The sequence below is a fragment of the Centruroides sculpturatus genome, unplaced genomic scaffold, assembly GCF_000671375.1.
Source record: "Centruroides sculpturatus isolate CEXI.00-Female unplaced genomic scaffold, Cexi_2.0 scaffold1081, whole genome shotgun sequence".
NCBI classification, from domain to species: Eukaryota; Metazoa; Arthropoda; class Arachnida; order Scorpiones; family Buthidae; genus Centruroides; species Centruroides sculpturatus.
This window is the reverse complement of record NW_019385377.1, coordinates 117,127-145,040: the sequence shown is the minus strand read 5'-3', so window position 1 is coordinate 145,040 and position 27,914 is coordinate 117,127. Positions and strand designations below refer to the sequence as shown.

The 27,914-nt window shown below is 29.5% G+C and overlaps 1 protein-coding gene across 1 annotated transcript in view; it reads left to right on the top strand.

Annotated features, from left to right (window-relative positions):
• The window catches only part of LOC111638318 (ubiquitin carboxyl-terminal hydrolase 32-like), a 158,206-nt gene that overhangs the window by 26,346 nt on the left and 103,946 nt on the right, over window positions 1-27,914 (top strand). The window contains exons 2-9 of the mRNA XM_023384009.1: window positions 3,022-3,149; window positions 15,908-16,013; window positions 20,585-20,706; window positions 21,950-22,109; window positions 22,395-22,504; window positions 22,844-23,003; window positions 23,727-23,858; window positions 25,936-26,072. Coding sequence (XP_023239777.1) covers window positions 3,022-3,149; window positions 15,908-16,013; window positions 20,585-20,706; window positions 21,950-22,109; window positions 22,395-22,504; window positions 22,844-23,003; window positions 23,727-23,858; window positions 25,936-26,072 — 1,055 coding nt within the window. The remainder of the gene's footprint in view (window positions 1-3,021; window positions 3,150-15,907; window positions 16,014-20,584; window positions 20,707-21,949; window positions 22,110-22,394; window positions 22,505-22,843; window positions 23,004-23,726; window positions 23,859-25,935; window positions 26,073-27,914) is intronic.

Below are 27,914 nucleotides of genomic sequence, written 5' to 3'. Positions count from 1 at the left end.
TAAGTTTTAAATTATCGTGTTTGCTCTCTTATCAGATTGTTGGAATACTATTTGTTAAGAGTACAACAGATACATTGCATTCTTTTGCACTGTATATCTGTGTTATGGTCAATACATATTGTATGAAAAATATTATCTGTAATTGTGAAATATTGTTTGTATAATGAAAAGTAGATATAAATGTTTATAGTTTATAAAGTCAGTGTTCGTGTAATAAGGAATGAATGTATTATTAATATTAATGTGAAATACAGTAATTGCTAAATAATTTTTGGTTTATGATTTAATAACAGATTTTACAGCATGTAACTATATCATTTAAAATATTGACAGAATGCCAAATGTGGTCTTTAATATATAATCAAAATAGTTTGAAAAATATTTTTTTATAGCTAACATAAAAAGAATTATTATTGTTTGTTTATTCTTTATGTATTTGGAAATGGTCTGAACATATGTAATGAAACTTTTCAGTGATTATTTTCTCATCAAGAAAGAATTCAATGCCTGTATTTGTTGAATAAACTTTATTTTTTTATATACAGTAGATCCTTCTATCAGTTTGATTAATGAGATAATGAGTGACATTTTGAAAAGATGAATTATTTAATAGAAAATTATAAATAACATAAAAATGTACCTAAGAGGACTTTCAATTTGAATTTTCAGTTTGTTTGCTTGGAAATCTGAATTTGTTGGCTGATTACCAGTTGAAATCCATTTGCAAAAAACTGATAATCATAGCAATGCTTTCTGGAAAACAATGAGACTTGAGCTTTTAGAGATTGTGAATTCATATCTGAGGTTATACTAGCCTCAAAATCTTGGTGGTTCAGAAACTAATAAGAATTCAGCTTTTAAGAAAGCAATTCATACAAATTTTGTTTTAATGAGCACAATCACTTTGAAATTAAATTCAAATATTGAATATTACAGAAATTTTACAGATAATTACATGAATTTTTTTCTGATTAAAGTAAATCATCATCATTTCATGAATGCAAAAATATAGAAGGAAATCAAAATACTTAAAAAAACACAGGTCTGCAAGTAAAAAACTGCATAGGGTTTTTATACATTTTCTTAGATTTCAACTTGGTAAAAACGAAAAAAATACCAAAAAAAGCAGATTTTTGGAAACAATAGGAGAAAAGGAAAAAGAAGCATGGGACTCTTTCAAGAATATAATGCATAAGTTTTTGGGGAATACTAAGGACCCTGACTACAAAACCATTGTACAACGCATGCTGGTAGTAGCGTATGAAGCTCAAGGATGCAAGATGAGCTTAAAAGTTCATTTTTTACACTCCCATATTGACTATTTTTCCGAAAACTTGGGAGCCTACAGTGAAGAACAGGGTGAAAGATTTCAACAGAATGTCCGTGATATCGAGAGACGTTACCAAGGAAAATGGGATGTCAAAATGTTAGCTGACTACTGTTGGATGCTCAATCGAGAAACCAGAGAAGGAAATCGGAAACGAGTTTGGAGAAACATCAAAAAGAAGAAAAGGTTTCATAAGAAAAAAGAGTAGACCTAAAATCGTGTATAAATATCAGAAACAATTTGTTGATTAGTTGAAAATATAATATATTTAGTTCATTGTAATAAATAAGAGTTTTTATCAAAAATTTGTTTTTATTTTGCAAAAAGCCTTTACATGATGGGATGTAACGGAAGTTATTTTTAGAATCTGCAATCTTTAAAACATATAATTCAGCAAAATTTTTTTGCAGACCTGTGAAATTAAAAAAAAATTAAAATAATGACTATTTTTAATTGGTACAGTTCAATGACAAAAGCAAAAGTGATTCAATTTTAATTGGTGTACTTGACAGACTATGCTAAAGGAAATGCTGTACAGTATTCATCTTTCAATTATCCACCATTCCTATGGATCCTATGTCTTTTGAATTCATACTTATTCAATTTCAGTGTGTTTCATGTTTGCAATGCCAATTTACAAAGCACAAAAGACAGTCTCTTAGAGTTGCTAACTTTAACCTGTATATTTCTTGTATTTTCCATAGTCAACATTATGTATGTTTTCAAGAGCAGGAAGTGAAAACAATTTGTGTCTTTGTGTCTGGTTTTACAATTAAAACACATGTATGAATCTGTTTTTAAGTAAATTATTTTTCATGTCTTCTTTGATACTTTTTGTTTCAAGGATATAATACATTTCTAGACAATTCTGAGTTTCTCTGCTAGTAATTTATAAAAATTGATGAAAAGGAAAAATATTTATTTGTATGTATTTGAATTATATTAAATGAAATTTTTTGCTGTTTAACTAAAACAAGAGTAATGTGTGTTCATATGGATCTTAATATTCATTAAGATGGTACTAGAAAGGAATTGACACATTTCTTTCTAGTACCATCTACATTGTCTAGTACTTTCTAGTACCATCTTAATGAATATTGTCTAGTACTTTCTAGACAATGTTTATTAAGAAAAATATGTTTTGAGAAATAGAAGATATTCAAGGCTCAAAATAGTTTTAGTGCTATTTGATTAATCCATTTTTGATTTAATTTAAAAGTAGTAGTAATTATATAATGATGTATAGATCTATATTCAAAACAATTCTTCATAGTACACATACGTTGCTAAAAATTTTATTATATAGTATGTTATTGCTACATATACTATTTAATAAAATTAGATAGAAACATTAATAAAACATTATTGTCTACTTATTAAAATCTTGTTAAAAATATAACTGATTAAAAGGAGAGAGAGAGAGAATTTTATTTTGTTAAACAAAATGAAAAAATATTAAATTCAATTAAATTATTGAATGATTATTATTAGTAATTCACATTTTTAAGCAATTTAATGCTAACAGTATCTGTTAAAATATTAATAGAATTTCTAGTAATCATATGATATATCATAGATCATAAATGCCTTCTTCACATATACTGTACAAATGGTATTGTAAAGTTAAAATTAGATTTTAAAAATGTCTACATGAAGGAACAAAAAATATTTATGAAAGTTAATTATTATTTTAGTTTCTGATGCAGAACTAAAACGGCTTCGTGATGCATTTTATCGTGCCTCTAATCTTAATGGAATAATTACTCGTCAAGCTTTTATAAAAGAAGTACTTGGAGAATTTGTGCCCTTGAAGCTAGCAGAGGTAAGTAAAATTTATAATTTGTAACTTATTATTTTTTAATTGAAGCTATAATTTTTGATTTATTCGTAAACCTGCTTCAGGTTTAACATTTGTATTTAAAAAATGCATTATTCTGAAATTCCACAGATTGTATCTGGTAGTCCAACAACAACCTGGAAACAAGGGGCAGTTTTTTCTTTTTTGTATGGAGAGAAAAATTATGAGGGCTCAATGTATGCTTAATATATTTTATAACAACATTGCAATATTTAAAAGACATTTTGTATTTTAAAATATACTTATTTTTATGGATTGGATATTTTAAATTTAAATATTGATGTCATAGAGTGCATTCAACATTTGTCTGTGGAATTTCAGAATGAAGTATATCATATATTTAATATAATATACTCAATTAAAAAGGAATTTGATTTCTGTAAAGAAAACTTTCAAAAAGAATATTCGTTTAGATTTTGGACTTCATATAAAATAAAAAATTAATGTTTCGTTTTAAATTTTTATTTTACTTCAAACTGTAGTATTATTAGATTTTTCATAATGACGTCTGGAACTAATCCTTAATTGTTCTATATCTTATTATGAAAATTAAACACTATATGTATTATTTTAATTTTATCTAGATAATAATGGCTATTATCACTAGGATAAAATTTTCAATTTTTTGAAATGATATATTTTTTTAAATTTTATATTAAGTTGCATTAATAGTTCTCATAGTTGAACATTTAATATTTATTAAATGGATAAATTAGTATTTTATAAAACTTTTTGAGACATTTATGTGTGAAATATTAGATTATTAATTATAATTAACTTGATATTTGAAATATTTAGCAATCCAAATAAAAAGATAAACTCAAATAATTTAAATAACATGTTAAATATATCAAATGTACAGGTGACATTGATATCTATAATCACACATTTAATCATGTATGTGAATGATATGTTCTTTTACTTTCAATTTTTGAATTCTTTTATTTTTTTACATATTTTCATAAAATAGTTTTGATAATTAAAGCTTCCGTTGTAATAAAAGGAAATTCTAAAATTTTTGAGACGTATATCATATCATTGAAATAATTTATTAACTAAAATTTATTTCCCAATATTGTAGATGGCAGTCAGTAGTACAATAGTTATTTTGATTGATAACATTTTAAACTACTTTTTTGTGTTCATCAAGATATCATTAAACTGTATTATATTTAAAATAATAATTAATCAGAGAAATGTGTTTATATTTAGATATTTTTTTCCATCTTTGGTTTTAAACATTTGTAAGATGATTTTTTTTCTGATATAATTGTATATGCAATTAATCTGTATAATTATTTTATACCATGATGGATTGAAACTTTATTCAATAACTGCATATTTTGCAAAAGTTGTTTTGATATCTAATTTCATTATGAAAATTTTTTAAACATACAAGGTCTGTACAAAAAGTATCGGGCCTTTTTTTTTTCCGCGTAAACCAATGATGCGCGAGAGGCCTCCTTCGGTGGAGTTGTGGAGGGGATAGTCATGCACAGCCCTGAATTTTTTCCTGCCTGCAGGAAGCGTCAGTCGTTGGCAATCGGCCTATGAGTGAGGTCATGTAGTGCGCTCTCGTCGGATTCCACTAAGCTGGAAAATGACTAACAACGTGAGCAGCGATATTACATCAAATTTTGCCAAAAACCTTGGCGATACCCGAGCGTAAACCATTCGCAAGATTCAGCAGGCTTTCAGGGACGATCCTCGAGGCCAAAAAAAGCGCGGCAGGTCCGCAGCAATATCAAAGGTCATGTTGACAGTTTTTTCGACTCTCGTGTGGTGGGGTGTCGTGAGTACGCACCACGAGGCCAAACCATCACAAAGGAGTACTACCAGGAGGTCCTTCGTCGTCTTTCCGATATAGTGCGACGCAAATGACCGGATCTGTGGTCGATCAAAACTTGGCAGCTCCATCGTGATAACGCATCCGCCCATTCTGCGCATCTGTTTCGGGCTTTCGTCGCCAAACACAATACTCCTGTGGTTCGTCATGCTCTGTACTTTCCCCACATGGCTCCATGGGACCTTTGGCTATTTCCCAAGCTGAAAATGCTGCTAAAAGGAACCCGAATTTAGTCGAGAGAAGACATCGTGCGGAATGCGACGGACCGGCTGATGGCCATTCCAAAAGATGCATTCCAGCAGCGTTTCCAGCAATGGCAGGAACGCTGGGAGAAGTGTATACATTACCAAGGAGACTACTTTGAAGGGGATTAGGGTTTTGTACCTCAAAGTCAATAAATTTATTTTTGCCGACCAAAGGTCCAACACTTTTTGAACGGACCTTGTATATTAGGGATTAAGATTGTAGACATTTTGATAAGTAATTAATATGAATATTTCCCCTTCAAATAATACATTATGTTTCTAGATAAATAAATTTTATTGTCCTTATTAGAAGCTCACTGAAACATTGGCTTCTGTTAAAGCCCATAATTACTGTATATTATTCGTGATAAAACTATGTAAAATGCACAAAATATATAGATTTTAAACATTTTTTATTATTGTAATTTTAATTCTGTGTACAGATAAAGCTGTAACACAAATTGGTAAAAACATTGGATTGTGATTCTATTTTTTTTTGTAGAAAAATTACTGCACATTTTGTTCATATAGTGATTAAATAGCTCCAGTATATTTAAACTAGGACAAAAACATCATAGAAATGGTTAAGGAAAAGGCAGTTATTCATAGCAAAAAAAAATCTCAGATTTCATTAGAATATGCTATTTATTATATATTAAAATATTGATCTCTCAAAAACAAAGCATGATACCATAATGGGGAGGGTTCTTTATTATGATAGTTTATCAAAGAAATAGTAAAATTAAGGATTGGCTTCTAATAGGAATAGTAAAGTATTAGTATTTTTAGAAAAGATAAAAGCAGTTAGAGATACAAAGTATAACACTTAAAAAATGAAAATATCTTTCAAATACAGGTAACCCCCGTATAACACTGTAGTTACGTTCCAAAAAATTGCCGTGTTATGCGAATCCGTGTTATACGAAACAAAGAACTAGTACGAAAAGGAGGGTTAGGTTCCAAAAATTAAAAAAGCATGCTATTATATTTTCATAATTAAGATAAATATCTTTATTAAAATTATCTTAAGTGATACATAATAATATAAATTAAACAATGTTTTCTTCGTCATCACTAAAAGCACTATTAACCGAGAGCATTTTCTTTTTGGCAAGTTATCCTTATCCTCTGAGCATTTTTCTGCATTATCTTCAGATCCATGCTTTACCTTTTGCAAAAAGTATGTAATTTTAGATTGCTTGCTTCTAGTTAAAAGATTTTTATAAATTTTCTTATATGGTGCTAAGCACTTATGAAGAATAAAGCAAGTATGGAATAAGGGAAAAACATCTGGCAACATCAGAAGCAGAAGTGTCGAGATATGGCAACATTGAAACAAGTTTCGAGAAGAACCATGTGTATCAACAGAAGGCGAGAAAAGAAAATTTACATACTTAAGTATTAATAGTTCATGAAAATAACAATTTTTGTGAACTATTATTACATAAGTATGTAAAACTTTATTACATTTCATGTTGTACGAGGGTTTTACCCAATTCTCGAACCGTGTCAGAGTGAATCCATGCTATAACAGTATTGTGTTATATGGGGATGGTACCAATTCTCGAACCGTGTTTGAGTGAATCTGTGCTATAGAAGTGCCGTGTTATATGGGGGTTACCTGTATTGTGTTTTTTATTTTTTTCTTCAAATTGTGTAACTCTTGGCACTGTGATTTTAACAAAATGAAATCAACTATAATGAAATAAAATAACTTCTTTAGGTAGCCAAACTATTTTTTTGAATAAATAGTTTAGCTTCCTAAAGAAGACATTTTATTTTATTTTATATTATTTTATTATTAATATTATTTTAAAAAATCTCAAAATTTATTTGGTAATATTAATTATTATTTAAATTTTATATAAGTATATCAAATGTTTAATCTTATTAAAATAAATTTTTTAACTTGTCAAATTGAATTGTCTTTTTAAAATATTAATCTTTGAAATAACACACATTGAATTATACAGGACAAACTTCTTTAACAAAAGTACTTTTTTCTTAATACAGTGGTGCCTCGTATAATGTACTTAATCCATTCCAGCTGCACGTCCGTTAAGTGAAAAGTCCGTTATACATAATGCATTTTCCCATAGAAATACAAGTTAAAACATATAATTTGTTCCGCAGCATAAAATAACCGTACTGTACCATAAAAAAATGAAAATGGAGCAGTCACCAATTATGCTAGGTAGTCAGATGTTGTGAGGAGGAGGTGGAGGAACACTTTCTTTACACATTCATACAGATACAGACTTTGTATACATTGCAGCAGGTCTCTTTTTATTGTTTTTTAATCGGAGTCAGATTCAGGAGAGACTACCCGAGCTTGCAGGGTCAACTCCTCTTGTTCCATCCTCTTGTCAACTACTCTTGTTCCATCCTTTGTTTTTTGGCAGCTGGCTTCTTGAAAAACATGTCCAAGGTGGTCTGTTTCTCTCTCTTCTTCAATACCTGTCGGAAATGACGGGCAAGGATGTCATTGTAGAGATCATTGATCCTGTTGGCCTCAACTGTGTTTGGATAATGAGTGTTTGTAAGCTCCTGAACCTCTCTCCATTTGACAAGGAAGTTTTTGTCAACTTTCACTCCTTCTGATGATATCTTGCTTTGTTTCAATTGAAATCACCTTTCTGTTTTTTTAGAAGCCATGATTTGCACAACACTTGAATAAATGTAAATATCCTGCACTGAGGTGATGTACGTAATAAACAAGGGAGCAATCCGAATCCCAACAGGAGCTCTGTACTTCAGATATACTAATAATATATTCTAATTATACTAATATATTATAAAAATAACAGATTGTCATTGGCAACGGCAAAAGAGTGGAAACATTATTCGCACTTGTTCACAGAAAGTCCATTGTTCGCCTCATGTAACTGCTGAATGGAAAGTCCATTGTTGCCTCACATAACTGCCGTAAGGAAAGTCTGTTGTTCGCCTCATGTAATGGCCAAACTAAAAGTCTGTTGTTTGCAGCATCCGTTATTCAAGGCACCACTGTACTTTTCTGTTTTCAACAGTGTTTTAATATTCCTGAGTTTTCATATTTAGCCTATAAATTTTTATTGGTTATATGTAATTTATGTATGATTAATGAAAAAATATTACAAGACATATTCAATAGAAAACAAGAAAAGTACCATTAAAAGTTAGGATGAGCAATAGCAAAGTAATTTTGATAAACAAAACTTCCAAGACTAAAGCAACAGTAACTGTGACTGGCAATACTGTTGATGTGCAAAAATATAAGACAATGGACCAATAAAATTTGACACCTCTCAAGCAGTGCATGAAGCAAAAGTGGTATAGTGTTTGATTTTATCAAAGATCAATCAACATCCATTGGCACATGCAGGTACAGCAAGGAGATGACTTCATGAGTTCTAAAAAGTATACAAGTAGAGTTCTAAGGTTCCAAAAACAGCCACAGTTTTATGGGCTGTTTTTTGGAACCTTACAGCTTTCTGTACAGCTGGGACTACAGTGAATGTCATAGAGAATCTTTCAAATGTAAAAGAAATAATGAATTAATAAAAGGGCCAAATTGATTTGAATCTTTTCTAGAAAACTAGTGAAACATATTTTTATTATAAAAAGCTTTTTTATGATAAAAATATAAAAAAATTAAAAATTTTTTGAATTTTAAAGATTATTTAAAATTCAAAAAATTTATTTAAAGATGATTTAGAATATACAAATGGTTCTCAGAATCTTTTGATTCAAATTACAGCCATTTTATATACACGCTGGACTTCTGACATCATATCTTTGAAGAGATAGTGATGTCATACTAGAAAATTTGAGATTTTAGTGAAGTGAGCTGTCAGCTGTCAACATGTATGTAGTTTTTTCAGTTTGGTTGTATAAATTCACTTTTCCTTACTTTTTTAAATGAACTTAAATTTGAATATGGAAGTAATTGTCAACCCTGCTACAAAAGTGCTAATACATCTTGACAAATATATATTTAGAGTAAGATCTTACATATAATTACTAAGCTTAAAAATGTCATGTGTTTGTTCTGTGCCTGGGTGCTGACTGAACTGTAATGGTGAACATATTGTTTTTTTGCCTTTTGCCCTTACTGTTATTAAGTTAATCATATCTTCTAACTTAAATTAAGGTAGTTATTTATATTAGGGCTTATCAAACCAGTGAACATGAACACAAAAGCTTGCCCATGATCTGCAGGGCAAGATCATGCATTTATGGATAATCAATTTTAGGAACAAATTTCCAGAAGGTTTTCAAATCAGGGGAAGTCTCTGTTCACATAACTCCTGAAATTTTTCTATAAGTCCTGAGTGATTTTTTAATGTCTACAATTTTCAATTGGATTTTGGGTGGCTATTTCTCTATTTCGCTGTTTGAAATGGTGAATGGATTGATGAACAGAGTTGAGGTTAGTCCTTTCAGATTCAAAGTCTTCGAAATGGGAATCAAATGACTCAGTGCTGTAATGGCAGAATGTTACCTATTAAAATCAAAATCCAAATTATCATACTTATTTTGAAAACTTTTTACAATGTAAAAGTGGTCAGGATTTTTCTGAGACAGTTAGACAGTTTTCTTGAAAACAATTTTAGTTTCTCCTTGAATGAACTAATTAGGTTAAACATTGTCAGAAATAAACAATTTTTACTTTGTAAATGAGTATTAAGTACATTAAGATAATTTGTTATGTCTACTGGGAAAGCTAAATCGCAGAGCTAATTTTTGTCTTTAAGTAAATCAAACTCTGTGGGTAATTCAATTTCTGTTCCAAAAACTGAAACACCTGATCCTTCAACTGGAAGAAACACACCAATACCTCTCCTTTTGAAAGCCAGCAGATAGAGCCATGTAGCAGGAGTTCTCTGTGTTTGTTGGTTTTCTCTTTGAATAATTATCACTCTTAACTCCTTGCAATTGAGAACTTGCATCTGAATTTTATTGACACTGTTTAACAGGATCGATGACATGGCTGAATTTCATCTCTTTAGCACAGGGTGCTTCATGATGAATAATCCAATGTTATTTAAATAACTTATGCTTCAAATACTTTTCAAGCAGAGAAATACAGCCATTCCTTTTTCCCACCATTGAATAGCTCCGTCAATGCAAATTCTGTCTAGTTTAGTCTTTGTCCATCATTCTCAGCATTTTCAATGCATCCATTCAGTGCTTCAAAAATGTCAGAATCTGTAGTTATGGTTGAAAGCTGGCAGTGATCAAGAAGATCTTGAGTAACATCAAAATTTTCATTAATACATTGAACATAAATGAGTAATTGTGCATTATCAGTGATATCACAACTTTTGTCCATTGCAATTGAAAAGTACTTGAAAAGAGCAACAGCAACTTTAATTTGTTTCAATACATCATTTGTCATGTCTACCACTCTTTTCATGACTGTATTATGGGAAAGAGTGATGTTTTCAGCCATCTTCTTAGCACTTGGATTGCCACTGTTTTCAGCAAAAATAGATAAGCTCGCTTTCCCTATTTCATCATCTGAAAAGGGTTGTTTCTTCTGTGCAAAAAGTAGAGAAATTTCATATAACATTTTCATAATGCCCTTTATTTCTTCCTTCTTTTTGACAAAAAAATTTTTTTGAAATGAAAGCTCTGCCTTCTTCTTTCAAATATAATCTGTTCTCAGAGAAGATCTTGCTTGATACTTACTGCTGAAGTTCTCATGTGTCTGTTTGAAGTATCTTTCTAAATTATATTTATTTGGCATTTCAACTGTAGCAGAACAGATCAAACACACAGGTTTTGATGACTTCCCTTGTTTGAAGAGAAATTGTTCTTCCCAATTGTTATTGAAAGTCCGTATCATCACATCATTTTCACGCTATTGTTTAGATGGTTCCAGCTTTACTGAGAGCCATTTGTAAGAACTTAATCCTAATTTAATTACACTTAACAAAAAATTTCAAACTTGTAAAAATAAAACACGATCACTGTCACATCTCAACTGCTGGCAACTATACATAAAGATTAACACACAATAAGTCAACACAACGTTGATACAGCTGACTCAATAGCAGTGTTGCCATGTGGTTGAGAGCATTTCTCTCAGTGCAACCAAGTATTGTTTCATTCATGTGCATTATAAAAATGTTAGTTTGTGATGTTATAGGGAATAACTTAAATTTAATTTAAATTGATTTATTTTATATTTTTAATTATTAAAGAAGTTATTAAAATACTGTTTATTTTCAAAATTTATGCTAATGTTGATTAGTTCTCACTTGTCATGTTTTTTTTAATTTCAAGGATTTTGTATTGTTCTTTTTCTTAATTGATTTTTGTTTTTTGCTCTATCACCATGTGAATCATTCCAAATGTAGCTGTGAGGCACTTCATAGCCTGTGGGCCTTGGGTTGGCCACCTTTGCTCTATGGCATGGCTTCTTAAACTATGGGTCATGACCCCATTTGGGGTCACCTAGCGAAATCTTGGGGTTGCGAGATTTTAATGCAAAATATTGAAAATAATTTGCGAGAGTTTGAAAATGGCACACTTTGTGTCATAGGTTTCGTGAGTTGCGCTTTGTGTCACTTCTGGTGGAGTGAGACAATGATTCAGCAACACTGTAGTGTGAACTAGTGTAGTGTTGTCGCTTTTCGGTGTATTCAGTTGTCTCTGTTCCGTTGTAACACAAGAGTAAACTGTGGTAGTACACCATTATTGTTTTTGCAAATTTGTATATATTTTTATTTTAGATTTTTTTGGGTTGCGAAAAAATTCACAATCATAAATGGGGTCGTGAATATAAAAAGTTTAAGANTGGATTGTGTTATCACCATGGTTAGATCTCCACAGATATGGGTTCAATCGAGACAATGATTCAGCAACACTGTAGTGTGAACTAGTGTAGTGTTGTCGCTTTTCGGTGTATTCAGTTGTCTCTGTTCCATTGTAACACAAGAGTGAACTGTGGTAGTACACCATTATTGTTTTTGCAAATTTGTATATATTTTTATTTTAGATTTTTTTGGGTTGCGAAAAAATTCACAATCATAAATGGGGTCGTGAATATAAAAAGTTTAAGAAGCCCTGCTCTATGGTATTGGAAGAAACAAACTTAAAATATTTACATATTCTCACTATTAAATCTTTATATCTTACAAACATAGATAAACAAAAATTTTACTTATATTAAAGGTTTTTAATCAACTTTATGGCTCTGCTAAATATGGTCAAAAATATCCTTTTCTCAATTATTGGGAAGATACAACTAAGTTTATTGATGTTATAGATTTTGGAAAATAGTTAATGTTAAATTCCCAAATATGGGTAAAAGATTTTGGAGTGTTGACCTACCTAACTTCATTAAATTGAATTTTAAATGAAATTATTTCTAAATTTTGTAATAAACAGATGAAGAATAACTTTCTATTTGGAAAAAAGAAAAGGCAAATTTTAAAATTGACATGATTAGGCAATTTAAAATTTAGAAATTAATATTATAATTATCATGTTTAACTTATTTTGTAAATATAGAGAATTATAAGAATCTTTTGACTTACCTTTGTTTCTAACTTTTATCCTTTAATACACATTTGTGAATACACTTGTTTTGCTCAATATATTGTCCATAAACTCTACAAACCTCATGGCATCTTCATTTCCACATTTTTACTCTTTGAAAATTTTACAGCAGTTTGGTCCATTACTCATCCAGCACTTCAAAGTCAAATTCCAACAGCAGTAGTTGTCATGCAATCTTTGAGAGATTGCTTTAAAACTCCAAGCTGAAACAGTCCATCAGACTGGCATAGGGTGATTTAATGGGAATCTCTTCTATGCATACATAATTAATTCCAGATTTGCTATGTTAAATGTGGACAACAGGTTCAACTATGGTTGACTTATTGTATTGAAGGTTGGCCTGATACTTTAGGTTGTAGGTAGATGACCAGATGAGGAACCCTTCTCCTATATAAAGTTCTCAAGAACACCGATTAATGCAAACTATTACATTAACTAAGTATTAAAACCATATTTAAATATTGAAGTATACCATGTGAAATTAACAAAAGTCATTGTCCATCATAATAAAGGATCCACACATAAACATTAACCTTGACTATATACTATTAATAGTATATAGTTTATAGTGTTCAAATAGTAATAGTATATAGTATATAGTGTTCAAAAAGACAAAATAAATTATTTTGATCTTTCTTGTTTGAAGATCCAAATCTTTTACAAAAGATAGTGTTAACAGTATGTTGAGAAATCCCACAACACTTAGTAACTTCATTTTGGTAATAGGATTAGATCCCTTCACCAGTTTCTTCCAATCATCTTTGTGATGATTTGCTTGATACAGGTCATCTGAGGCTTTATCTGGAAGTGAATGTTTCACCATTTCTTTGAGCTTGATGTTTCATGCCTTTGCATTTAATTACCCAAACAACAATGTACTGAGAAATGTTGATTCAAGATTTTTTTGACTCTTTTTACTATACACCAACCTGAAATTCCTTGTTGTTCAAAAATTTTATTTGAATATCACTTTCTGATACACCTTGAATTTATAAACAAAAACTCACTGCTATAGTAACAAGCTACCAACAACCAAATGTGGAAAGTGCAAAATTTTTAAATTATATCTCAGTGTTTGAACATGAGCCAGCTACAAACTGGCCAGACCTCTTACCTGTTGTCATACTAGAAGGTTGACATTTGTAACAGAACTGCTCATAACTTTGAACTTTCAATATTTAAACTTCCTAAAAAGCAGCATAAATTTAAACTTTCTGTGGACATTGTGTTGTTTATGCTTGGTATGTGTTTTAATTTTCTTGAAAAAGTTTTTTTAGTTGTTTCATTAATTTAGGTGTTGTTTTGTTATTAGTATATTGTGTTAGCATGCCTAGCTGCTGTCTAATATTGTTTATTTGTGTTTCTGTTCTTCTTTGCCAGGCAGGCTTCTGAAGGGTTTTTTATTTGTGTACTTCTGTCTATGGATGTAATTTTAGTCCATGGTAGGTCACTACTGTGACTACACCAGAATAGAGAGTGCAAAGGTCAGCAACCTATGGCACACAAGATGGTTTTCAGTGGCACTCTGATTGAATAGAAATGTAGTAAAAATTATATTTTAATTATTAATTAATCATTTAAGTGGAAGTCATAGTTCAGCAAAGGCTGTGGTACATTAAAAACGAATCTCTTGTTTGTAAATTTCTATTACAGCACAAGAGCTTATGCTCTGTCTCTCCATCTACATGTTATGCAAGTGTTTCACATGTAAAAACATAATTTAATTAATAACATAACTTCAAAATTATACATTTTTGAATTCTGTTATAACTTTACTAATTTTGATAACATATATAATAACTTGGTAGAGTCATGTTAGCGCTCGGAATAACACTATAACTTAACACCACTGAAAGGTTGCTGCCGATCCCTGGACTAGTGTATGGATATCTGAGAGTAGAAATATAATGAGTGCAATCTGGTAATATACAAGTGTTCACATAATGTAGCATTTTCCCTACTAGTTTAGAAGTGTTGATTTTGGAAATGTGCAGCCATTGTGCACATTTCCAAATTGTAGATTTAGTTAGTGATTCCTGGAAAAGAAGAGAGAGAGAGTGTGAATTAAACCTGACTCTATTTTAAGCAGTGAAGAAGTGTTGATATTGTCAGCAGCAGTGAAAATAGTGATGAAAGGAACAGTATTGTCAATATATCTCTTGATGATCGTGATGGTTTATGTGATTGTTGTTGATGTTGGGAATATTTATTTGTTGATGTAATTGTTCTGCAATTTGTTGTTTGATATGTTCTAGCATTGTTTGTGGTATAAGGTTATGTATAATTGTTCTTTTTTGTTCAACATCCCTTGTGACTGAGGTGAGAATAATGTTGTCAAAATAAGTGATTTAACTGATGTCTGTATGTTGTCATATCTGTTTTGAGTTTGTGATGGTGTAGTAAGTACAGATGATAAACTCATTCATTTCTGATGTCTATTTTATCTGTTGGCATGGTTTTATCTGCCTTAGTGGTTTGTGGTTGATTGTCTCAGAAACCACAAAATTTTCCCCAAAACTGGTGTGGGCATTGCAGTAGCCATACTTGGACCAATGTTACTGGTGGCCTAGAGAGACTAACATATTTTTTGAATGTGAGCCTCTGCCTAACTCATGAGCACGGACCTTGTTAATCCGGCTGATGCCCAAGCTGATATTACACTTGGATTGTGTTATCACCATGGTTAGATCTCCACAGATATGGGTTCAATCACTTTTGGCTTCATTTCTCTCCACAGACCTCACTAGCATGAGTGACCATACCAGGAGCAGATGCTCCAGCTGGCATAGCTCTGTGGTTCATCAGAATTACTGAGCTCTCACCACAGCAAGATGGTGACTTATTATTATTATTATTATTCTCTCATTACTATATAAATAAAATAAGAAATGTAATTGCAAAAACTGTTAAAAAATATTTTAGATGAATAAAATGTAATTAAAATGGTTTCTTTTACTATTTTTGTCTATATAAAGTACTGTACATATTAAAATTTGTGTAAATTTGTTTTTTTTTAATAGATTCTAATCTTAAAATAAAATTAATTTTGAAAATGAATTACACATATTTAAAATATTTTACAGCATATATTTCAAGCTTGTGGTGGCACTCATAAAGGAATCACTTTTAAAGATTTACTTTGTGGCCTTGTTTTACTCACAAGAGGAAAGAAAGATGAAAAGATCAGATGTAAGTATTTAATTTTATAATGTTTTTTTTATCGTATCACCTACTTGATTGTTGTCATGAGTTCAGAGTGACTCTTAATTCAAGAAAGCAAAAATGTACAGGAAATTTAATGGAATTGAATATGTATATTTTTGCTTTCTTGGGTGAGTACTATGTATCACATATATAAGGGGGTTTTTATTTTGATTATTTGATATTAATAGCAGAACTGCTCTGCTGTCAGAGAATATAAATGTAGATGTCTCATTTGAGAAACCAAAGGAGAGAATTCATTCAGTGGCTTCTTGTGAGATTCTAAACATTTCTTCTTAATACACAATGATATAATCACTTGCATATAAGAAAAATTCAGTTTTTTTTGTTTTATTGTTTACAGCAGATCAAAATTAGTTCTAAACCTTTGACTGATTTCCTCCCATTAGTAAAGATTTTGAAATTGTTAACATATTTAAGTAAATCTTACTTCATGTTTATGTGAGGGATCGTAGACTGGAATCTTTTCTATAATTTACTCAATGTCTTATTTTTTATTAAATAGAAAAGCACTAATTTTAGTGAAGAAATTCTCCACAGACATTTTTTGATTATGGATCAAATCTATTAAAATTGTGATTCCAAGTTGGTGTTTTACTTTGCCATCATTTTAAATAGTTAGGATGAAATAAACATTTGTTCATTGACTGCACACTTGTAGTCAGTTCAAGGACAACAAACTTTTTGTTTTTAGTTGCAGTTGCATTCATTCAGTATTCAGAGGGAATTTACTAGTTAGTGGGACTACCATCTTAGTTGTCTGCATGACTGAAAATTGCAAAATGTAACCACTACTTTATATAATACTATATGGATCATTCTATTCTTTAAAGAAATGTCAAAGGAGACATTGAGCAGTTATGAGACATAAAACAAAATTGCAAAATGTCAACAGATAAAACTGAATTTTAGAATAAGAAGAATGAAGTTGTGACCTTTAGTTTTTTAGTCATTCTATAGCATTTGATATACTTTTATTATTTAATAAAGATGTTTCAGGTCTTAAATGAAAGAATTTGCTTTATATAGTCTTGGATGGATCCAATGTCAGTTTGACATTTTAAAAAGAATATATATATTTAAAAAGTTCTGAATGATTAAAAATTAATAGATGTGGTTTTATTTTTCATATTTGCCTTAAAAAATATCATTGTTGAAACAGTAGAATTTAACTAGTTCATTTGAAATACTTTATAAAGATTTGAATATAATACATACCATATTCAGAATCTGAAGTATTTCCTTTTAGATTTAAATTTATTTGATGGCTTAAAAATGTAAATATCATTAATAAAGCAGTGGAAATCATTACAGTTGTAAAGAAATTTTTATATGATATAAAAAACAAGAAGAAGATTTGTAGAAAATAGTAATTTCAATATAATTGCAACTTTTATCAAAACTTTATTTTTATGCTCATAATTAGCATTCTTCAAATCTCTAGCATCCAACTGGAACCATTTTTCAAAGAAACTCAAATATTTATTTGATATTGTTTGTTTTCTCTTTGACAAAGAGTTTTGAAAAATATAATGAAGTAGTTTGTAAACTCTGGAACAATTGATATCAGTCCCTTAATCAAAGCTGAAGCATAAATTGTAATAAAAAATTTTTGTTAGCAAAAACAGTTAATCTTAATAATCTTAGTTTTATTACTCAAACCTGTTATATAATTTGATTAATCTTACTTTTTTTGTTTTTAAAGTGAAACTAGCTTAACTGCAATAGATTGCATGAATTGCTGAATAATGTTATGATTTCTATGATATATGAACAGAATAATAAAATGAACTCTTAAATCAGTTGTATAGGGTTGAACCAAAAGTTCATTCAGATTTTAGAGAGAAATAAAATACACTATTTTGGGATAAATAAAAATCTTTAATCCACTATAAATTTGTCTTTCTGTTTAATAACCTTATGCCATTTGATGGATAGTTTCATAATTACATCTGTGTAGAATTGGGTGGGTTTCTGATTGAAGAAATCATCAATGTGATTTTTGATACCTTCTGAAGATTAAAATTCTGTACCATTTAAATTATTCTGCAACAAACAAAAAAGATAATGGTTTGAGGGAGAATATGCAGTGTGACTCAAAACATCCTACTGAAAGTCTAGAAATTTTTGCCACATCCAATGATATGTGCAGCCTTCCATTATCATGACGGAATATCACTCCTGTTGATTTGCAAGTTCCAGATGTTTTTGATGCACTGCATCCTTCAGTTTATCCAGTTGGAGACAATATTTATCAGAATTAATTGTTTGATAATAAAGAACCCTTGTAAAGCTTGTAATAAAGAACCCCTTTCCAATCCCACTAAACTGAAATCATTAATTTTCTGGGATGCAAACCAGCATTAGATTGCAGCACTGGTGAATCACCTGGCTTACTCCAAGATCTCTTGCATTGAATATTGTTGTAAACAATCCATTTTTCATCGCTTGTTATTAATTGCTTTAAAAATGGATCATCATAATTGAATTTTTAAAAGTGAATCACTAAAGTCATGGTCACACATTGTGACCATGACTTTAGTGCCACAAAGGCATTTGACGGCCTTTGTGCCACGTCATACGGTGACAACATTGAAAATAGTTCAACATCATGGAGGAAAGTTAAAGGATTGATACTTTTACAGAATTGAGATTTATTGAGCTTATTCAGGCTTACATATGCCTGTGGGATTTTAATTCTTCGTTTTATTGTAGATTTTATCTTTTCGTGTATTCTTGCCAGCTCTATCAAAATGATTGCCTTTTTTCTTGTATTTATTGCAGAAAAGGAACTGCTTGCCATTTTAATAAGAAAAGTGACTAAAATTCTGTATATACCTTGAAATAGAATGTAAAACGTTGGTAAACTCATGAAAATAGTCAAAAACAAGCTACTGTAATTTTATTGGTTTATTATAGGGTCACATGTTTCCGAGTTGCAATATCAGCAAGCAATGTATGACCATGAGAAGACATGTGCGATTCATGCTTGTTGCAGTTGCGGTTGCTTTCGCAACTGGAAATCTCATGGTGTGACCTCGGCTTAGCGGAAACATGCTCAATAAGGTTTTGTTCACTTAACTGATGAGGAACCTAAACATCGTAACAGGAAGTGTATCCAAGGCTAGCCAAATGTCTGACAACAGATGTTTAGGATATTTTTAAGGTGTCAACTATCTCCTGTGTTGTTCTATGCTGATCATTTTGGATTAAATCATCATTTATGGTTGAGGACAATCCTGACTGAGGTGCATCTTCAAGAGAAAAATCTCTTGCCCTAAATTTTGCAAACCATTTCTGGCATATTTGATAAGTAATTGTATCCTCCCTATATACATACAGCACATATTTTCTTTCAGTTTTTATCACATATTTTCCTTTTCAGAAATAATAGAGCATGCCAAAAATGTACTTTTTATCTTCCATTTTAATGTTTTTTTCTTAAAAGCTAACAGAATTTTAAAAAATAACTGTAACTAGACTTACAGTTTAGTTACAGTTAAAACTTCATTAATACAACACAGGTAACACAAACAAGCAATTATGTAAATACCCAAACAAACTTTTGTTTCAATCCTATACTGAAATAAATAAAAGTGAAGAAATATATTTGTTTGAGCAATTCAAATAAAATTTTTAGAATAGAATTTTAACATGAAAAGTCTGGAAATAGTCAATATTTGTTAAAATAAATATTACAAATAAAATATTGTAATAAAAATTTCTGTATATTAATCAAGAGATTACATAAATTGCTTTTGTTTCTTACATAATAATAGAACATAAATGTCATAAATATATTCATTTACATATCATAAATGTTTGTGTCATTGCAAATGATACACCTGTTTCTGATATGTAAATGATGATGATGATAATAATAATAATAGTAAAATGAATATTCAAATTATTATTCATCATATTAAAACATTGCTTATAATAAATATTTAAAAAACATTATTTTTATATCCTCATATTTTTTATTAAATTTTTTTATACATTATTTTATACATGTTACAGTAGATTAAATATTCATTCAAATATACAGTAGAGCGTCGATTTTCCGAATCAATTGGGGACTGGGGTTGTTCGTATAACTGATATTTCGGATAACCGATTTATGTACAAAAAAATAGTTTAGCGTATCCGATGTTAAAATTTTTCTCCGTTGCGTGTCGCTTCGCGTTGAATTTTCATCGATGTTAAGCCTAACAAAGACTATTGTATCGTTAAAAATTATTTTTTTATTTTTTACAAACAAAATAAATATATCCAAAAATATAAAAACAATAAAAAAATTATACTTCAGATGTTAATTCAGTATCAAAAACATAAAATATTTGAGTAGCCCAAGACATAGCCAAAGATTGAAGCGCCACAGCACTGGTGAAAATTTAAATTTGCCGACTGGAATTCTTTCGGATGATTGACTTTTGGAAAATCGACGCTCTACTGTAGTTTGTTTATATATATTTATATATATATATTGATATATTTTTCAAATTGACTAAATTTATAATAATATTATATTTTTATAGTTATATTCAATTTGTGTGCTAATGAATCTGGAGCATATGTTGTTAAAGAAGAAATGGTTAAATTGGTTCAATCCTGTGATGGAGGATTTGTTCCTGAAGCTGTTGCTGATTGTTTTATTGAGGTAAATGCTTGAATAAAAATACTTCATAAAATTTTTATATTTATAAGTGTTGACTACATTTTGTTTCTAAAAACTAACTAAAATTCAAATTCTAGTCATTACATGTATTAATAAGAAAGATTTCAAAACTAATTCTAATTTCATGCTGTTGAAATTTGAATATTGTATTAACTGATTTCTTTTATATTATATAATTAATAATTTTATGGTAAGTTTAAATGAAGAAAAGTCATACTTTCTAAATCTGTTAAAATGTTGTGTGTTGTTATTTAAACTAGTTTTTAATGGAAATTGCAATAGTATAATGTGACCTTAGGGTCAGCACCTCCTTGATACCCTGTCAGGATTGACACCACTGTGTTTATCAGAACACGGAAGCCAAGATGGTAATTACTATTCACACTGTCGCGTGAGTGGTCCCGTAAGTGGACAGATGGATTTGTAATGTCAGCCAATTGAGAGACAGCGTGTGAAAGAGACTCTACCTGCAATTAACAATCAACAAGGATTTAATCAAAAATAAATTGGAAAGGATACAGGGTTCTAAGTTTTGTCGCGGAGAGAGAGAGTAACACATAACACATAACGAGAGCGAGTTGCATAAATACCTGGTGATAAAAGGTGATCTCTCGATGGAGCTCTTGTTTGATAATAGTTCCGATGGTGATTAGTTCCAATATAATATCCACTAGCACAATGATGGCACAAGGTATCCAAATGGCACTGGTCGATGATATTCTGGGAGTAATTGGTGTGGGTTTCCTTTTCGGAAGGACGGATGATGACTGACTATTTTCGGCCACCTCTGGTGATATTCACGGACGATATCGGCCTTCCAGAGGTTAAAAGATCACGAGAAAGTGCTGTGTTGCCTTCAAGAAAATGTAATGGGAGACTTTCTCAGGTAGCTACTAACAACAATTGTTACATAACTAGAACAATATTAATATTACATACTAGTTCGAATATAAGAACTTCTGCTTCCTCACAATAACATCTATGCTTTAGATGTTCAAAAAGTGCAAAATCAAGGTTCGATATGACATTGCAATATGTAACTTTTTATAAATTCTGTTCAGTTTAATTTAGATTATTAACTTAATGAATATCACAAAATGGTTAAACTATTGATATATCTTTTTTTAATTATTATTGGAATTGTTGATATGCTAATTTGACATTGTTTTTAATTAGTTATAAATGATCTTAAATTTAACCGAATATTGTCTTTATATATTTTTAGAGTGAAAGAGTAACATTTGAAGAATTTCGTGATTGGTTATTAATAAATAAAGATGCAACAACATTGACAAGATGGTTGCTCAGTGATATATCTACTGTGAGTTTGTCCAATGATTTAGAAACGCCAACTTTTTACCAAACATTAGCAGGAGTCACACATTGTAAGTTAATTTCATTTTATATAATGAAACATAGGTTTTTAATGAATTTGTAATTAGAATAAAAAATATATTTTATTGTAATTAAAGCAGTTTTGATTATTTTTAAAATTGAGTTTCTATTTAAATAAAGTTGAGATTTATTTAATAATATAAGTTCTCACTATTAAATCTTTATATCTTACAAACATAGATAAACAAAAATTTTACTTATATTAAAGGTTTTTAATCAACTTTATGGCTCTGCTAAATATGGTCAAAAATATCCTTTTCTCAATTATTGGGAAGATACAACTAAGTTTATTGATNTCACGGACGATATCGGCCTTCCAGAGGTTAAAAGATCACGAGAAAGTGCTGTGTTGCCTTCAAGAAAATGTAATGGGAGACTTTCTCAGGTAGCTACTAACAACAATTGTTACATAACTAGAACAATATTAATATTACATACTAGTTCGAATATAAGAACTTCTGCTTCCTCACAATAACATCTATGCTTTAGATGTTCAAAAAGTGCAAAATCAAGGTTCGATATGACATTGCAATATGTAACTTTTTATAAATTCTGTTCAGTTTAATTTAGATTATTAACTTAATGAATATCACAAAATGGTTAAACTATTGATATATCTTTTTTTAATTATTATTGGAATTGTTGATATGCTAATTTGACATTGTTTTTAATTAGTTATAAATGATCTTAAATTTAACCGAATATTGTCTTTATATATTTTTAGAGTGAAAGAGTAACATTTGAAGAATTTCGTGATTGGTTATTAATAAATAAAGATGCAACAACATTGACAAGATGGTTGCTCAGTGATATATCTACTGTGAGTTTGTCCAATGATTTAGAAACGCCAACTTTTTACCAAACATTAGCAGGAGTCACACATTGTAAGTTAATTTCATTTTATATAATGAAACATAGGTTTTTAATGAATTTGTAATTAGAATAAAAAATATATTTTATTGTAATTAAAGCAGTTTTGATTATTTTTAAAATTGAGTTTCTATTTAAATAAAGTTGAGATTTATTTAATAATATAAGATCTTATAAAAATAAGTTTTAGTATTTCAGAAATTTAATTGCAATTTTCTGAAATCATATATTTAAGGTAATCAAATATTAATTATCAATAAATTTTAAAGGAAAAAATTATTTGTGTCTTAGAAGTGTTAAATTAAATATAATCAATGTTCACAAAATAAATGCAAATTAAACATTAATTATATTTATTTATAATTATTATTTTATTCTCTTGAAATTACAAGAGTAATGAATAAAAATTCTTTTGGAAAAGAGTATTCATCATATAAATCTTCAGTGAATGCAGAACACATAGTTACTATTTACATATTGCAATATATAGTTATTAAGCAAAAATAGAATATTTGTTAGAAATTTTTTTATATGGTTCCAAAAATAGTTTTATAATCACAAGTTTATCAAGTTAACATGGGATTAGTGTATAAAATCATATGTTGCCATAAATTACAACTGTAGGCATTGTTTATAAAATCAGATATTTCTAGCTAAATTAATTTAAAATTGGATTTCAAGTGATCAAGTTCCAAATATTATTTATGTAACAGTAATGGTTGTAATTTATTTTTCAGTGGAAGAAACTGATATAATTGAGCTGGAAAAGAGATATTGGGTCTTAAAAACACAATCTAGAACTGGAAAATTTGACTTAGAAACATTGAATCCATTATTATCACCACCAGTTCCATCTCTGTTATGTGAAGGTAAGATAGCAATTGAATATTTTTTTTATTTGTTTACTAAGTTTTATCATTTTTATATTTATATAGTTTAATAATTTATATTATTAAAATATAACTGATAGTAATGAAAATTAATATAATTAGAGGATTTGATCCCGGGATCTCGAAAATCGGGATCCCGGGATCCCGACCACTTTTCAGTCCCAAAATTTTCGGGATTAAGTTTTCCTAATCCCGGATTTTCGGGATTGACATCATTTTAAAAAAATTGCAAAATAGACTGCATGAAGCGAAACGTTCAGTGCCAGTGCTTTTAACAGAATTGCTTGCCTATCATTTTAATATAAAATACAAGAAATTTTATTCCAAGCAAGCAGCAGAAATTAACCAAGCGGGCTTGCGATGCTTGCTTGGAATAAAACTTCTTGTATTTTCAACTAAAATGATAGGCAAGCAGTTCTCACTGGGTTACTTGGTAATATACTTCATTTTTGTATTTTTGAATTTTCGCGGGCGCCAATCGATTTTCTGGCGCAGTCGAGAGCACTACTCAGTGCGTTTTACCTGTCAATGTGTCAGCCATCTTGTTTTGCCAGTGTGGTTAATATAGACCCGACGCCTCTCGCTTAGGGGGGTCGACCTTAGGTGAAAAGGTTACGACCCTCGCCTTGCCCGCGATCTGTCAGGATGATGCGAGAAAGTCTTTTTACGTTTCGGGGTAGTGGTTTGCTGGACGCTGAGAGACTCACACAGAGACCGAATTTACAAAATTAACGCGTTTATTTTTAGAAAGACATGCTTACAATGATCGAAACAATCGGGATTGTAGCCTTTACTCCTACAATCCCGATCCGTGTCGACCGGACTGTTTTCTTCCATCCTCCCCGTGTCCTCGAAGCTTATAAGTATTTACTAACGATTCCTCCAACTTCCATCAAACCTAAACGCGTTTTCTCAGCAGCTGCATATATGTGCAACAAATTGAGAAGCAGACTTGGTGATGAGACACTGGATGCGTTGTTATTTCTCAGATCATATTTTCGCAATTCAAATTAGAATGTTCCTATTAGATTAGTTTTCTTTATATTTAAGAAAAATGTGACTGATTAATATTATTTTTAAATACTTTTTGCTAAGAAACTTACTTTACTACCTACTTACTAGGTTGTTATATGAAAGTAGTCTATTTAGTCGATGTTAAGAGAGATTTTTGTTAATTTTCAACGTTTATTTGCATAGTTTGTTACATAAAGGTTTTTTCAATTTATGTGAGTTTAAAGAGATCTCAGTGATGCTTAAAAAAGAATAAATTTAACATGAAGACAGTGATTTTAAGTCTGGTTAGTCTGACTGTAAGTCTGATTAATTAGAGTGATTAAATTAACTAGGTGTATACCGTAAAATACGTTGATTTTTGTCTAAATTTTGATTTTTAATTTCTGTAAGATTTTCTTATTTTTTATTAACCCTCAATACTGAAATAATCCCGGGATCGAATAAGTATAATCCCGAAATCCCGGGATTAGAAATAAGGACCGGGATCGAATTCCCTAATTACAATTAACTCAAAGTCATTTTTTAAAAGTAGTGTGAATAGCTTAAAAATTTGCTTTATTTGAACTCACTAATTTACATTAAATAACAGACTTCCAGTAAAGCAGATTTTTTAAGTTATTGATTTAATAAATGAAATAATTCATACATTAACTTGAAGTAAAAGTAGTGTGCTTAATAAGAATTATATGGCCTCAGAATAATAGAAAAAGCAGTAATTTTTTGCTAAATTATTAAAAGATGAAAAAACATATGTATGCATACATTAAAATATAGACAAAATAAGTAATATTAATTAATGCAGATAGATTTGATTTTTTAAAATCCAAGCAATAATAAATCATAAGTGCATTTATAAGAAAAGATTTTAAGATAAAATACTCTCTTATGGAGTTTGTGCTGTCTATTTTTTAATTTAAAGTAAATAATAATTAAAAATAATAAATGATACATTCTTCAGCATACTTTTGACTTAATGATCAATAAAGTATCATTCTTCATTTATACAGTTTAGTGCTTTGTAACTGAAAAACATTTGTTACAGGAATTTTTAATGCATTTGATGAAAATCAAGATGGGCATATAGATTTTAAAGAAATGGCCTGTGGTATATCAGCATGTTGCAGAGGTCCATTAACTGAAAGACAAAAATGTAAGTGGTTAAGTTATAAAATTGAATATTACCTTTAATTTTAAAGGAAATAGTAAGAATTTTATATTGTATTTTTTAAAATATATTATTTTTATTACAAGCATATATAATCAAAGTTGTGTAAGTAGAAAGTAACATATATTACAGATTGGTAATTCAGCTTAATAATCTAGAAAATGGGGATATTTTATATTTTTGGAAAATAGAGAATATTAGAGGATTTTATTTAGGAAAGCTATAGAATTTTCTAACAATTAAAAATTTTTTGATTCTTAAATAATCTTTTACAGTGAAACCTCTATATTTGTCATTAATCTGTTTCTGAGGATCTAACAAATATGGAATATGACAAATATAGAAAAAATTTTTCTCATAATAAATAACTAATATTCAATTAATCTGTTCCCATGCTGAAAAAAAGGTACAAAAATAAAAATTATATTGTTTGTAAAACTTTATCTTTATTGTACTAAATAAATACAGTATAGTGGTAGAAGGGGAAAAACAGTAATATTAATGTAGTATTGTTTAGAATAAGAAGACATATCAATTAAAATCTTTAATCTCAAAAGACACTGTGGCCATTTGGCCTTTTGCAAGTGCCGCAAAAATATAAAATAAACAGAGAAACAAAAAAATCAGAAATTAAAAAAAAAAAATAGTGAAGAAAGAAATTTCCTGCTTAAAACAGAAAAGGCATAAGTTATCTGTTATAGCCAAAAACCCTTAAGAAAATTTACTTCTCCCTCTTCCTTCATTCTTCCTTTAAAACATTAGGCAACTCCAATTATGATCATGAGGTCTGTTCTGTCGATGATTCAGTAGCAGTTGATTTAATAAAGAACTTGTTCAGTGTTGTGTGTTTTTGTCTGCTTTTTAAAACTTTTCTGAAGTAGGCAATTACATTTTCATTGAATGTATTTGTATTTTGGTTGACTATAGCAACATTTGGATGACACTTTGGAGTGATTGGAACTTGGTTTCTCACATTGATTATTTTTCAATAACTCAACAACACACACGACAACCACATAAAGCAGACTGATTAACTACAGCTAGCTAACATGGCTAGCTGATCGGTGCAGACGTGCGATTGCAGTGCCACTTCCAGTGTTGCGAATGACAACAAATACAGAAAATACTGATGAATATGGAAAAATAAAAAAGGCATCAAAATATTACGAATATAGAGGTTCCACTTTATATTTATTTAATATTTGGTCCAAGGTTAATTAATAATATGATAATTGAAATTACATCTGATATGTAATTAATGCAATAACACTTTACAAAATGCATTTTGTAAACCATTGTACCATATACTTTGGCAGATCAATTGCCAAAGTATATTTTTTTAAGAAGAAAATTCATTTTATTATAACATATATTTTATGTTAAAATGTGTAACACACATTAATTTTATAAATTCAGCATTTAAAAAAAACTGTGATTACTTTTTGCTTTTAGAAGGAACATTTAGTGATAAAGGTAACAAACTTGGTTTGGATAAATGCAATTTTTATTTTATTATACAGTATTTACATATTTTATTTGTTGTTTTCATGTTTTAATTTATTATTTAGAGCATTTAATTGTGTTATTTTTATATTAAATTATGCGTATTTGTTGTTCAAGTTTATTGAAATGGATATTGTTTAGGGTCTGGGAATGGATTAATTCACTTTCCATTATTTATAATGGGGAAAATTGAGTTGAACTTTGACTGATTCAGAGTTCAAATGGTCTTCTAAAATGAATTAAATGAATAGGCACCACTGTATGTATATATATATATATATATATATATATATATTTAATAATTATACTTCATTAAAAAAGATCGCTATCTGGAAAATGTTGACCAATGTGAT